The 14,790-nt window shown below is 33.5% G+C and overlaps 1 protein-coding gene across 4 annotated transcripts in view; it reads right to left on the bottom strand.

Annotated features, from left to right (window-relative positions):
* Positions 1-14,790, bottom strand: part of LOC124157355 (phospholipid-transporting ATPase ABCA1-like) — a 127,789-nt gene that overhangs the window by 38,750 nt on the left and 74,249 nt on the right. For all 4 annotated transcript variants that reach the window (XM_046532015.1, XM_046532014.1, XM_046532017.1 and 1 more), the window contains 16 exons: positions 14,178-14,339; positions 13,857-14,034; positions 11,536-11,642; positions 10,429-10,516; positions 9,753-9,922; positions 9,061-9,181; positions 8,543-8,652; positions 8,159-8,381; positions 7,723-7,944; positions 7,110-7,314; positions 6,085-6,385; positions 4,268-4,399; positions 3,025-3,302; positions 2,328-2,575; positions 1,443-1,518; positions 836-1,098 (listed from right to left, as the gene is read on the bottom strand). In XM_046532015.1, coding sequence (XP_046387971.1) covers positions 836-1,098; positions 1,443-1,518; positions 2,328-2,575; positions 3,025-3,302; positions 4,268-4,399; positions 6,085-6,385; positions 7,110-7,314; positions 7,723-7,944; positions 8,159-8,381; positions 8,543-8,652; positions 9,061-9,181; positions 9,753-9,922; positions 10,429-10,516; positions 11,536-11,642; positions 13,857-14,034; positions 14,178-14,339 — 2,884 coding nt within the window. The remainder of the gene's footprint in view (positions 1-835; positions 1,099-1,442; positions 1,519-2,327; positions 2,576-3,024; positions 3,303-4,267; positions 4,400-6,084; positions 6,386-7,109; positions 7,315-7,722; positions 7,945-8,158; positions 8,382-8,542; positions 8,653-9,060; positions 9,182-9,752; positions 9,923-10,428; positions 10,517-11,535; positions 11,643-13,856; positions 14,035-14,177; positions 14,340-14,790) is intronic.

Genomic DNA, 14,790 nt, shown 5'->3' with positions numbered 1-14,790 from the left:
AAAATGGGACAGAAAAAAATTAAGGCCTTCACACAGATACACCACATACACCTGGGTGCCTTGAAGCCTATGATTAATGGTCCACCATGCAGTAATTTAAAGAAGGGTGCCACATTGGTTGTCATCCCATCATGGTGTCTAGTGGGGAAAAGGCCCATCTTTAAGTCAACAATGGGTCAGGGGTGTCCATGGCAAAAGGAATAAAACACGAAAATCTGGAAATATTTTCAACTAAAATATAGAGGCATGTTGCCCAGTGACTAATCCTCATAACCCTAAATACTTTCAAAACAAATGACATCTTACACATTGTGAAAATACAGAAGTGACTTGTTTCACCTTATTGCCCCTGAATACAAGCAACACACCTTACATGATTCGGTTTGCCTTTCGAGGCACGTGAGGCAAAACAGAGACAGAATCAAGGTGAACTGAAATGAAGCTGTCCTTCCTTACTGAGCTCATGGTTTGTCTTCATTCTCATAAGAAAATAAACCGATACAATTAATGCTGGAAAGCTTGCTTTCACATCAATTCACCCGTAATCTGACTCCTTAATTTCTTCTACCCCATCATATGCACATCACAATTTAAGATGTATTGCACATATACAGGGGTGATGAGATGAAACAATTTGCTTCTGCTACATAAAATGTATTTATATTAATTAATTCTTTTTTATCTGTATAACCTATTTCTATCAAAGGATAATTATTGCTAAAGGGACTCTCCAGTGAAACATTGAAAGTTGGTGGACAGGACTACAATTACAAATAGAAGATAAATTTTGAATTATCAGCCATCTCTATTCTATGTACTACATATCTAAACCTACCTCCTCTAAAGTTGTGTCTGATACACCATAAGAGTTGATTCCTAGAGATGCCATTTCTGAGTCCAGCTGATCAAAGAGATTTTCCATGGCTTTTGCAGATATTCTGCTGTTACTGAGCCCATTCTCCATTTCTTCGAGAGGCTTTGAGGGAAGTAAATACAAGAGTTCGCTTCCAACTTCCTCCAATATTTGTGCATTTGGTACAGACTGCCTGATGAATTGTGTGATTGTTTCAGTTGTTGCAGGTTCACAGCCTTTAGTTTCTGTGGAAGGCAATAATTAAGATGCTGCAATTCACATTCAGAGGAGGAAATCCTTTGTAAATGCACAACAATAATTATTTGATCCCATGCCAAAATGTAGACTAAGCCAAATTAAAATTACTCGGTAGATACTGCTCAACCAAAAAAAATCTATGCCCTTCTGTAACTCATCAGTAGGATGAGTAATTTAATAAAAATATTCTAAGCTGTCACAGAATGGAGGTACATGAGTAACTATATATGGGATCCAGAAGTTATTTACTAGTTCCACCACCATCAAGAGCAAGGTAGAGAAACTCAAAATAGACTGCAGTCAAAGTTCAAAGAGTGAAAGAATATTTTACCTATCACAACAGGTGGTTGATTGTGTGAGGTATCTGCCTCTAAAACAACATCAGTCTCATGGCCATCACCTTCCCCCTGCAATAAAATTGAATAATGAATGGATATATTCACATTTATTTCTTTGGACCCACCAATTTACTGCTTTGAGCACTCCAAGTGGAAAAGAATACACATGCCTACTGAGACATAAGAATATGCATTATGTCCAGCAAATCAATGCTCCAAAGGCATTGGGAAAGAATGCCATCGATATATGTACTGGCATCAAGGTGCTGAAATTCTATAGAGGAAGAATCATTTGCCTTGCCTGGGACTCAAGCTTCCATTCCCAAAATTTGAAGAACACCTCGTAGCTTGAGTAGTAGGGCACAAGGTGCAAACGTTGGGGGAACTGGGTCCATACCTTCGGCAAAGCAAATGATATTTCTTCAGTAGAATTTTTACATATTCTGCACACTTGCAATTGACTTCATAAAGGTATGCTATTGGCTAGTCAGCAGTTATTTCCAAAATATACATTGGCAGCAGCCAAATATTTACTTGGAAATTCTTCTTCTAAATTTTGTAAAAAAAATCTTACACATGCATATATAATTATCATACTACTTAGGCTGAAGAGTGTAAATATCATGAAGAGATTTTAAAAACAAGTTCATCCAAACTGAACTCTCTTTAACCACCATCTTTAGGTCACTAAATAGCAATTGGAGGTGGCTAGCATATGTACTGCTATCTTCCAAAGGAACGACTTATCTCCTTATTTCATAAAATAAAGAGTAACTAAGACTATTATTCCAAATTTCCAAACAAAGTAGCAACTAAGTATTGGACATCTAAAATATTTACTAAGCTGAAGAGCCAAGACTCCAACATATTTTGATTACCTCTTTGTGCTCAACCTTATCTTTATGGGCAGGTGATGGGGTTGCTTCTTTGGCAATATCACAGTGATATGCAGTCTGAAGAGCCAACTCCTTCCTCTCCACAGTTAAGTAGTATCCCTTGCCAAACCGTGCTTTCAGGAAGAGACTGGAGCCACAGCATCTAAGCCTACCATGAGATATGATAGCAATGCGGTCACCTAACAAATCAGCTTCATCCATGAAGTGTGTGGTGAGGATTACAGTCCGACCTATAACAAATAAAATTATAAAACTGCTAATTCACTCATCGTAGTTGGCAATAGTACATATGTATCGTACACATTATTCTTGCTACCTATTATAATCAGAATTTTTGGAGAATTTGCAGGTTTGCTCTTAGCACTGCTGTAAAACTTGTAATTAAAAACTTTCAGAAAGATAGCCACAATCAGATAATAATTGAGCCTTATAATTAGTTTTATTCTCTTGAAGAGGAGGAGTTAGAAATACATCGGAAGAAAGTCATGCAGTAAATTTGCATGCTGCATATTAGGGGTATGGTTTTTTCTCAAAATAAAACACAAATACATGATGTGTTTAAAAACAATAATGTACTCTCAATTGAAGTATGCTATTGAAATTGGCAATATACATTTAAACCATGCAAAATGAAATAATTTTACCTTAATAAAAAATTTGGATGAAAACATGGAGTTACCTTTCTTGTATTTGATTAGCAACTCCCAAATTGATCTCCTCGAGTAAGGGTCGACACCAGAAGTTGGCTCATCCAAAACAACAGTCCTTGAACCTCCCACAAAGGCTACTGCAATAGAGAGTTTGCGTTGCATTCCACCAGAGAGATTCTTGGCCAATTCATTCCTTTTCTGAGGCAAGCCAAGATCAAGGATCATCTCATCAATCTCGGCATTTATTTCATTCTTAGGGCGACCCCGCAATCTAGCATAGAACCATAAATGCTCCTTCACAGTAAGGCTAAAAACAAATGAATAAAAAACAAAAATTGTTAAAGGTTTGCATTAAAAGAGTTGAGCTCTAACACGTAAATAAATCTTAAACACTTTATTACCTTTGGCTCAAATTAACAGTCATGTAATATAATGAATTTGAAATATGTAATTTTTTTATCACAGGACAATTCCATTACATCCTAATCTTCTTCAATAAATGACAACTGTATCAGGCATTAAGCTCTTGACAGAGGCTACTTTAGAATGTGGCTAATGGAATTAAATATAGAAGCACACATCAGAAAAAATTCAAGTACAAGGGATCTACAGAAAGAGAGAAGACTAATGAATGATAAGCTAAAAATAATGCATTCATGCATAATACAGTTCAGCAGAGAAAAATGAAATTACAGCAAGCATTCGTTAATTTTAGGTCAGTGACAGAAAAAGCTATTAAAATTTATGTTTTTCTTCAAAAATGATATTGTCATGTAGGACAATGATAAACATGTATATATTAATAAGAACTGCAATCAAAGATGATGAAAGAATTTTAGAATGAGGCAGATTCATCATTTTTAATACTCAATCCATAATTCAGATAATTCTAAAAAATGCATATCTCCAAAGTATCATACCCTTCAAAAAAAGCTCATAACAGGAAAAACATAGGTTAATGCTCTCACGTCATTTCTTTCATCACTTTTGAAGAAGCAAATTATACCGGAGAGCCAGGGAGCAATGATGAAAGACAAAGATAAAAGAGTGGTTTTAGAAAGACTATTGTAGAAAAAAAAATTTCTAGTGGATGAATTTCCATTTAAGAAGTTAATTTATGAACTAATTCGGCATTATTATGGCATATCAACTGTGCAACATGTACCTTCAGTACTTCTCATCTTGTCATAAATATGTAATGTCAGGGAAGAAAATTTTACATGACAATCCACCCTTAATTAGCTAAAAATTATAATATTTAGGAACACTTACTGATCAAATAGGACATTGTGCTGTGGGCAGGTACCCAAACTCTTCCTTATGTTGTCCATATTGGAGCGAATATCCAGTCCATACACTTTTGCTGTACCAGACGTAGGAGGAAAAAGGCCTGTTAAAATTGAGCTGAAAGGAGAAATGAGAACAAAATATGTAATATATTCATCAAAGGAGGTCGAAATTCACTTTATAGCTCAAATGCTGAGAAATTCAGGTATCATTGGTACATACATATCATCTAATAAGTATGCACTTGAAGAATTGTGATTTCAACATAACAAAATATAATACAATCACTGTATCAAATCTCAATTTTCCTTATAAGATGATCCTTGAATCTGTCAAATAAGGATAAAATTTAATTTTGAAAAAAAAGTAGCATGCAGTGACGTCATGGCAAAATTAGCAGTGCCGGAATGCACTTTCCTTTACCTTTTTTTAGAAGTGAAATATTACTGTGTTTTTTCTTAAATATGTATTAGTTATAATTTACATTCTATTACAATTTTTTTTGTTTTGCTTATAAATGTATGCATACGAAATTTTGAGGCAGCAAAATTATTTAAAGTCTTATTTGATTATTATGTCCGGCATTCCGGCACCATGACACCAATGGTAGCATGACAACTATAGTAAGCAACAAATAGCATGACACTTCGCTCACACAGTTTTTTAAAATATATTATTTAGACTGTTAACTAAATCTTACTATGCTACATACCACATATTTGAGACATGGCCAAATATATAATAAAAAAGCACCTATCTTCCTAAAAAAATCTTAGCTACATTAGGGTCCTGCTATAAAATTGTATTTCTTAAGTTCCTCCTTATTGGTTAGAAGTTATAGTACCTTCCATGCAATTGAATTTATCTGATGCCTTAATGTAATTTCCAACCATAGAAAAAGGAAGTAAAAGAATAGCTATGGAGCCTGCTTTGCCATAACTTCTAAAGGCCGTATCACACTAGCGCTTGCGACCGCCGCAGCAACCGCGATTTCGGCTGCGGCTGCTACTGCACCCCATCATACATTGCGGCCGACGCCACGATCGCGCATGCGCACGTATGAACGTTTCTGCTTGTGGCTTGTTTGTTTACGAAAGCCCAAAGAATAGATAGAGAGCAGCAATTGTTGAAAATGTTCCTAAAATATGTTAAAACGTACTTCATTTTCATTCACCTGTGTACTCGGGTGCAATATCCAATATACTGGGCTTCCATCTTCACTTTAAAAATCCGAAATTATCTCAGCGTTATCTTATAACCTTCTTGAACTTCCCTCGCTACGGTAACCAAAACAAACAAACACGTCTGCCGCCAGCGCGCGAGATTGAAATGGAGCTCTCTGATTGGCTGCGACTGCCTCGCTCTGATTGGTCGACGGGCCAGTCGCAGTCGCGGTCGCAGCCGCAGCGCCGGCCGCAGTCGCTAGTGTGATACGGCCTTAAGGGACCTCGCCATACGTGTATAAAGCTGTATTAATACCTATTACAAATTAAAAAAAAAGAAAAAAGAATGGTTATATTCAATAATTTAGTTTATGACTATCTTTTATGTCATTGTTTTTATACTTTTAATTACTATTTAAACCATCATCCCAACCATTGTATATGTTTTTGCTGGTATCGATATATTTTTTTTTATTATGTATTTTGACATGCCTTTTATACTTACAGCTTGGACTACAATGTATCTCTTGGACAAATAAAATTATTATTATTATTATTTGCTACTGCCATGTCAAATTTTGCCCCCTGAAGCTAAGTGTAACACAGACTTTTAAGTGGTCGATCTAAAAAAATACTCACATAGTAGTGGTCTTTCCAGCTCCATTGTGGCCTAAAAAGGAGGTTATTTGATCTTGATAAAAATTCAAATTAAGATCACGGAGAGCAACTTTCTTATTTGAGGAATGTCCATAAATTTTGGTTAGGCCTTGAATGGAAACTCCAAGCTGCAAATGAGTAGGCTCCCTCTCGAAGTCCTTGCTCTCTTGAATTTTATCAGGTAAAGTTGCAGTAGCAACATCCTCCATTGGTCCCACAGTGCCACCACACCAATATGATCTCATGAAAGGAAAGTACCAAGGCTTTGGAATGCCGTATTGTCCTATAAGAAAATTTTTAACATTATATGAAATACTAGAATCATTCTTTAAACATTTTACGCAGGGACTCACTTCTAAATTAAAATAATAACATTAAAATATGACTAATACATAAATTGTAAAAACATATAGCCAATCATCTTATCTAATAATAATTTCAGAAAAATTAGCATTTAAATATGTATGATTTGATGGAAATATTCATTAATTATTAAAATAAAAATTATTTTCATTCCTTTATTTAGGCAAATATCAACTTTCCTGAGTTTGGGAACAGATTTCTCAAAAGACCATGGAGGAAATAAAAAGTTAACTTACGATGAATTAAATAAACAAGGTCATGGATTCTAAACAGAAATGGTTCAAAAAGCTCTCTGTGCGAATAAATTTTGGATAAAAAGTTAAAAATCATTTCATCTATTAAAATAGATAAGTTTATTTATACCAATGATGCAATGGATGATAATGGTCGAAAGTAATGCACCAGGATGAATTAAGGTTTATGTACTCAAAACCATTGTAATTGTAGAAAACGCACCAATTATAGCTAAATATTTACATCTAACTTAAATATCTCCAATTCTATCTCTAAATTTAATCTGTCACTCTTTCACTGGCATTAATTTTTCAGAGAATAGCTTTAACTCTAGTTTGAGATTTTTTGGTAACTTTGCAGACCACACTGTGATCTCAAATGCCTAAAAAGAAGGAACTCATATCTCTTACCTGGAAAAACTGTTTCTATATACCATGTGAGCACAGAATACAGCACAGTATCCACAAGAAACATTCCTGCACATCCAATTAGACTATAGTGATCTCCAAGAAGTGGACTTGAGTATATATTACTCCATTGGATACCAACTCCCATCTCTTCATAATGGGCAAAATAGGAGCATCCAAATCCAAAGGCCACATTGGAGAAAAGTGACTGAAATGCAAAAAATAATTTATTTTATTACATAATTAATTTTTCAAAAATAGTTCTAATGGATACACATTTTTTGCGTGAAGACCTGACATAAAATGTGTATGAGTGTATAAATGCTGGAACATTATTTTACTTTTTACTCAATGATATATGAAACAATTCTATAAATTAATTAACAACAACTAAGTTTTTGAAAACATATAATTTAAAGTTTAACCTAACACCGAAGTTTTCAACCCCTTCTCCATGAAAAAGATTTTTGCAACATTTTTACCAGTTCAATCCTAGATCTGTGCATGAGATTACAATTCAATAACATTTAAAAATTGATTTTTTCAACTAATAAAAAAGAAGATTTAATTTTAAGATGGTCAAATTTTATCTTGGAAAAAACAAATAAATACTCACTGTCGCAATCTTTGCCTCTGTAGGCATGCGTTCTTCCCATTGCACCATGAAAGAATATGGTAAGTACGTCACAAAAAATAGGATACCTCCAGCAGCAGCAGCAAGATTGGCTCTTGAGAAAAATACTGACATGAAGAAACACTGAGTGATGGTGGCGATGGCATACAGGGTGATAAAAACAAATATGACAGATGGATCTGAGTTTTCAAGTACTTTGCCTTTCTGAAATAAAAAAGTGAAGGTAAAGTTTAATGAATGCATCCATAATGTTCAATGCAAACTAAACAGACTAATATGACTTCAAAATTATAAGATCAAAAAAAAATCACGCATAATAAAAGAAAATTATCATAATTTAATAGACACTTAGCATCACAATACTTTACAGGATCTTTGGGAAGATTAAGGAAAAAACCAAATTGGCTAATTTACTTACTGTTAAAATGGCAGTGAGTAATCCAATGACTAGCAGCATGAAAACAAAACTGTCAATGAACCAAGACAACCAAAGTGCACTTGAGCGAAGGCCCATCGCTTTCATTGTTTCTCTTAATCTCCGTTCTTTTTCCCTAACAATAGACTTAACAATCATAGCACAAGTATACACCCATGACAAGGTCATGAACATTGGGAATGTTCGTGAAATGGCCAGGACAAATCTGGAGACATGAATAAAAAATCAAATTACAATACAAATAAACTTCTCTGAATTTCACAGATACATTTAACATATACATATAATAAATAAACCATCAAATATCTTTAAACAACACACATTCCATATCTCCTAGCTAGAAAAAATTAACCTGAAAAAACTTACTGATCGATGATGTGACAGGGATAAGGAAACTGCTGCAGAAAAATACCAGGTTGAGGAATCTTTCTATCTTTGCCGGCAAGCTCAGATATAATGGCCCCATCAATCATATCCTAGTGAACAAAATATGTAAATTTTAAAAGTTTGCTAAACTTCAAAATAAATTATTACCAGGCAGGAAACAGCCTCTCAACCTTACTTATTGCACCCTGTCAAAGGAGTATTACTAATTGGAGACTTCACTACTAATTTGACACTTGTCAAATCATAGTGCTGCCATTTAAGATATTATGAACTATACTCCATCATTATTTCATTGATCAAGGCAGAGAGCAAAAATGCTATTAGAAATTTTTTTCAGTAAACCAGATATGAAGGAAACAGAAGTAGTATCATAAGAGGACTCTACAGACCTGAGAAACAATCATCTCAATGCAATATGACAATTAAAATCTAAGCTGCAATTGAAACAGGTAAGTAAGCACAGATCAGGCATACACAAAATCAGCAGAAAAACTTACTTGCAGATAAGCAAAACCAAAAGTAATGTACTTCAAGTCAATAGCAGGCCTTCTCCTGGAACCTGGATTTGTGATAGAATCTTCAACACGCTTGGTACTATCCACACGGGAGCTATCAATCCTGCAATTAAATTACACTTCATTGATCAGAAAGTATTTAACAGTAAGTTTGAGGCAAATCAATCACAAATCACTGACATCTTTTATGAAAAAAAGTTCCACGATGTAGAATTGCTCTAAAAATCATTCCCATGCTTGGTTTTTTGCTACACAAAAGAACAGATTTGGAGCATAAAAGACAAGTGGGAAATGTGTTTGGCTATAGATCAAAAAGTCCAGATTCCAAAACAGAGTGAATTTTTTTGATGCCATAAAACAAAAATCCTTAATAGTGTAAGAAAAAAAGGAAGGACTGTAAAAAATAGTGTAAGATGTCATTACCCTCACCTATTCCTACATCAACCTTCACATGAAAGCGATGAGTTAGTACAAAAGATTTAATGACTTAATAATTTAATTAATTAAATACAACAGATCAAACTTTCTGAGCTTATGCTTTAAAGCTACAGCATATTTTATTCTAATTACAGACAAAATCCAAAATTAAAGAAAAAACAAAATGAAATATTGTCTCCACGTTGAAATGAGTTTAATTTCATTATTTCATATGTTAATATTTACGAAGTTAATACCTTATTTTGTAAGTAACCTTTGGAGGTAAACTTGAGGTTGTATTGTCCTTGTCATCAACTCCTAAGAAACTTATCACAGCCCACAACCTGTTAGATTCAATCAGATTCATGCCTTCAGTCACAGCTTCACCTTCTGTATCAAATCCTTGAACCTTATCCAATTCAAAGCACTGAAATATTGAAATGGCAAATGTTTGTTCATTTTTTCCTAGCCAACTATTTTTATAAGGTACTACAATAGAGAGGATAATAAAATTTGCATCAACAGATTTTGGGTTTCCCAGCGTAAAATTACAAAAACATAACTGTAAAATTATTGAATTACGTTAGATGTGTTCTTTGGGGGATTATATTATTCAAACCAGAAAAAAATATGAGCACAAATACATATACAAATACACATGTACATATGTATTGGTGGAGAGCTCCCGATTCAAGAATATACTTCAAATCATTAGAAAAAGATAAATATCACAGCAAGTATGCTGATAATGACATTATACAATTCTTATATAAGTGCAGTGGATTGAAATATAAAAGAAGATAAAAAAAGTGATCTCCATAAAAATCAAGGCATGTATTATAAATGGCAAACTGAAAAATAATACTTTAATATTACAGGGTAAGCATTTCTAAACGCAGATCATCAAAAACATGCATGGCAATAACAGCTTACCTCTAAAAATTTGATGAGGTCATTAAGAGCACTCTCTAAATTATCAAATGCTTCCTCCTGGTTAGTTATATTGTTATTTTTTAAGTACCTGAAAATAAGCATTAATGAAATCTTTGATACATTGAATACAAAAAAGTTACATTACAGAGACTGCTAGGTGGAATATCTATAAGTATAAATCCTGAATATCTTAACTAGAAAAAGGAAACAAATGCATAAGGCCACAGGTATGAATAGGGGGTCAAATCAGGTTAACCATATAATTGTACAACAACTTGGACACAATTTTTTTACCAAGAAATCTGACTTAGCCAAAATAAAGGATGCTGCATAGCCAACAATCCCCTTTTCACAGACTTTCCCACTTAGTTGACAGCCATAGTATTTTCCTCAGCTTCTATCCTTTGATGATGCATGAAATTTTACTGTTTCACGTAGTTTTCTATTAAAAAAATTCCATGACTGGACAGAAATGTGTTGCTCTATAATCTCACAGCAAATAAATATTTTCTACATACCAAAAACTAGAGTTAATATTCTCTTTTCTGCCTACATCATGTTCACCATACATACAACTAAAAACTGAGTCACAAAATTCATACTTTACATTTACTCACAAACCTGGGGCGTAGCCTGGGGTGAGTTTTATCCTTGCCTATGCAAAATAATCTACTGGTTGAAAGAGTAAGTTGAGCTGGATTTGATCAAATTTAGCATGTCCATAAAGCTATGCTAGGTATTTTTCACTCATTCATACTCTTTAACTCATTTCATCTTTTCAACTTCTTTTAATCCCAGCAAAATTTCCCACTGGAGTGGAGTGTGAAGAGAGGAAAAGATGAGTTATATTTCATACAAGTGATGTGTAAAGCCAAGTATCAAGTGTTAACAAAATTTGTAACTTTACATTGGAAATAAGTATGTTAAATCCCTACACCATTCCTATAACCCAGAAACTTGACTTGAAAATCCTCCTGCTTACTTTTTCAGCATATTTATGATTACGAAAGAAAAGTATACACTTTTATAATATAACCCCTACCACATACAGCAATAAAAAATTCACTCAAGTCCTTTAAAATGCCATTACATAAAATCTATAATTACCAGTTCACCAAGTTTTGAATGTTAGCAAAACGATCATATTCGTATGCAGTTGAGTTCTCTAGGCCCAAACTCGACATTAGGTTGCCTTCACTACTTTCAAGGTATTCCTGTAAAAGGGAAATGGTCTTAGAATAAACTTGCTGCGAGTGAGAAGATTTGCTAAGATTGTATCATTGAATATATAATAAATATAAGAATGAAAATTTTTCAACATGTAAAATTCTATTATCAGGATGTAATCTGTATAACACAAGCAGATTAAGGATAGAGTGCATTTGAGAGTTTCCGGGTAAAGTAACACCCCGAGGGAAAGCTTTTTAATGAGATTCAAAATTTTCATACTTGTGAAAAATGGTCAGCTGAACAGTGAATTATATTCAGCATGAAAGCGACTTTCACATCACAGTTTAAACATCACAGACCTTACAAACTTTGTATCAAAATTTACATACCGTATGACAGCATATAAGACGCACTTTTTTTTCTAAATTTGGTCTCAAAAAATTTACCTGTGTGTTATACCTGAAGGACACAGGTTAACTTTCAATTCTGAATGCTATTTTTAGCCCGAATGAAGTCTAGACACATGTAACTTTTTTCTACATCTGCCATAATTATTTTATCAGGTTTAACTAAATTTTTACCAACAAAAATAGCTCAAAAGAGAGAACTGGGATGGTTTCCTTCCAACACTGACCCGTTCCTTTCAAACAAGTAGTGCTTTCTAACAAGTAAACGAAACAAGTAGCGCTCTCTCTCCGCCCTCTTTTGTTTCTGCTTTGCTTTGTCCGCCTGTGTTTCTGCTTTATTTATTTGGAACTACGAAACGTGAGAACTAAAAGAAACGGAGTTTTTTTTTTCTGCTTTATTTTGCATTATCTAAAATTGCTTGCCATTCATTCTTTTATTAATTATTGAAATTTACATATCATCTTCAAAATAGCTTGCCATTAGTTAATTTTCCTCAATAAAAATGTGTTTGGTAATTGCATTCAACGATTTTTAATTTGGTTTTTACAAAATGTGAGATTAAAAGAAACCAAAAATGTAAGTAATTGCAGTACCGCACTGTCGCACAGACTATTGAAACTTTTTCTCCTTGTGTGTGGCCTTCTTAATAAGGGAGTGTCTTATATGCCCGTGCGTCTTATATGCCGTTAAATACGGTAATCACTCACGATTATTTATGGTTTACTTTGAGTGTTTATGATACATGATACATCCTGAAAGTCACGCAACCTAATACTCTTGTATGCCATGCTTGTTGCTCAGAACTCATAGTACAAAATGGAATTACATATGTAGTAAGTCCTCATGAAATTATGTACAAGTTCATAAGATGGATTAAGAACAATTATGCAATGAACTGATGAGTCCTGATTGAAAGAGTGGGGTTGACAATTTTGCATAGCCGAGACAGGAGTATTAATTACAGTCAATAAAAACAATTGGTATTTGCATAATTACACAGGACCAAGGAACAAGCCACAGCACTTTTGATGAGTCTTCCTTTACATAGTTTAGCCCTGCTTGAGCACCCTCAATACTGTGAGCATAAAATCATCCAGAAGTGTAATAAATGAATGACTGAAAGATTTACACAGTACTAACTCAAATTATTCCAGATCATTTAATTCAAGCAAGATAACCATGCTAAACAATTTCTTACATTGGTGAAGTTAATACGTAACAAGTTTTCATTCATGGTGAACACTTAATATTCCGGAATAATGGATCAAGAAGAGTCACTTCTAATAATAGCCAGTAATTGACTTTCAAGAAAAAAAACAAGCTTCCAATTTTTTATGTTTTCCGTAGAATGACATTCACATTATACAATTACAGCATTAGTTAATTATTTACGATAGTTTTACAGAAGGAATGAGACAATTTGTTAAACTGAATTCAAGTGGCCCCACAGTAATTGAAAATAGGTGTACATATGACATGCATTTGATATGCTTGATAAAATCATACAAAGTTCCTGCAAAACTAAAAACCCCAGCTATTTTGGGTTAGACTATTTTACGAAAATTGTAACATACATAGAAAAAGAATAAAAACACAATTAAGATCAATCTACAAATTAGATAATCTGACCATGATAATCAGGATATGTGTATAAGAGTAAGGCACCTCAGAAAACAAGGAAAAAATATAAAAGGGAATCACTGGAATCTATCAGCTGAAGACAATATTTGGTGAGCAAAATATTATTTTTCAATGAGAAATGAAAATTCAAAACCATGAATATTGCAGCAATCACAACAATAGAAGTGTTTATCAAAAAATTCAACACGGAATACACACATGATATTTACCTTGATGATGCTAAATGATTCCTCATTATCTGCAGCAGTTTGGCGAAGTGCAGGGAGATACTTTTCAAGAAACATTTCTGAAGTCCTAATAATATTTGCTAGGGGGGCGAAAGTATCATTGACTATCTTCATAACACGGTCAACAGGCTCAACAGCTGGTGCATAAAGTATTTTCCCCCTTTAGTCATAAATGAAATAATTAGATTAAAATCCAAACATGAGCACTAATGAAACAAAAATTAAAAAAGTTATCAAGTGATCAGAACTCTTGAATAGTCATGCAAATACTATTACATGCAAATACTTTGCAAATACTATTACCTCACAAAAGGTTTCACAATATTCCAAAGATACCGAGTGACAACATCAGATTCCAGTTTCTTAAAAATTTCATTGCACTCAGCAGTTGCGGTAGAGTCATTGATGTATAAGTAGCCTTCCTGTTGAACAGTATCTTTCAACTGGTCACGAATTTCATCAAACCTTGAACGAACAGTAAATAAAGATTAGTCAGGGGAGACTAAATATGTATGATGTTTTTCTTGAGAGAACCAGAGAATTTTTCCATTTTTCAAAAATTTACATAAATAAAACAATAAGCAACTAATGAAAAAAGCTGCTTAAAAAAGAGAAATAAAAAACAAGAAGTAAAAAATTTAAAATTGATATAAATTCTACATATATCGTCTTTACTGCCGAATCATATAATAAACATCAAACATTGAAAGCACTCCAATTAAAAAAAAATAAAGGAAAATACACAATATTTCTTTGCATTTCCAGAGTTTGAGCCACAGTGTTTCATTAGCATCAAGTGCACCAAAAGGCTGAAAAGTTTGAATGAAATTTCATTCATCCTCACATTCATAAATATAATTAAAAACAGAGTAATTGTTAAAGAATAATAATAATTTGTAATAACTAATAACTTGTC

This window comes from Ischnura elegans, chromosome 4 (assembly GCF_921293095.1).
Source record: "Ischnura elegans chromosome 4, ioIscEleg1.1, whole genome shotgun sequence".
In the NCBI taxonomy this organism is placed as follows: domain Eukaryota; kingdom Metazoa; phylum Arthropoda; class Insecta; order Odonata; family Coenagrionidae; genus Ischnura; species Ischnura elegans.
The sequence above is the reverse complement of the archived record's forward strand: the minus strand, read 5'-3'. Positions and strand labels throughout refer to the sequence as shown.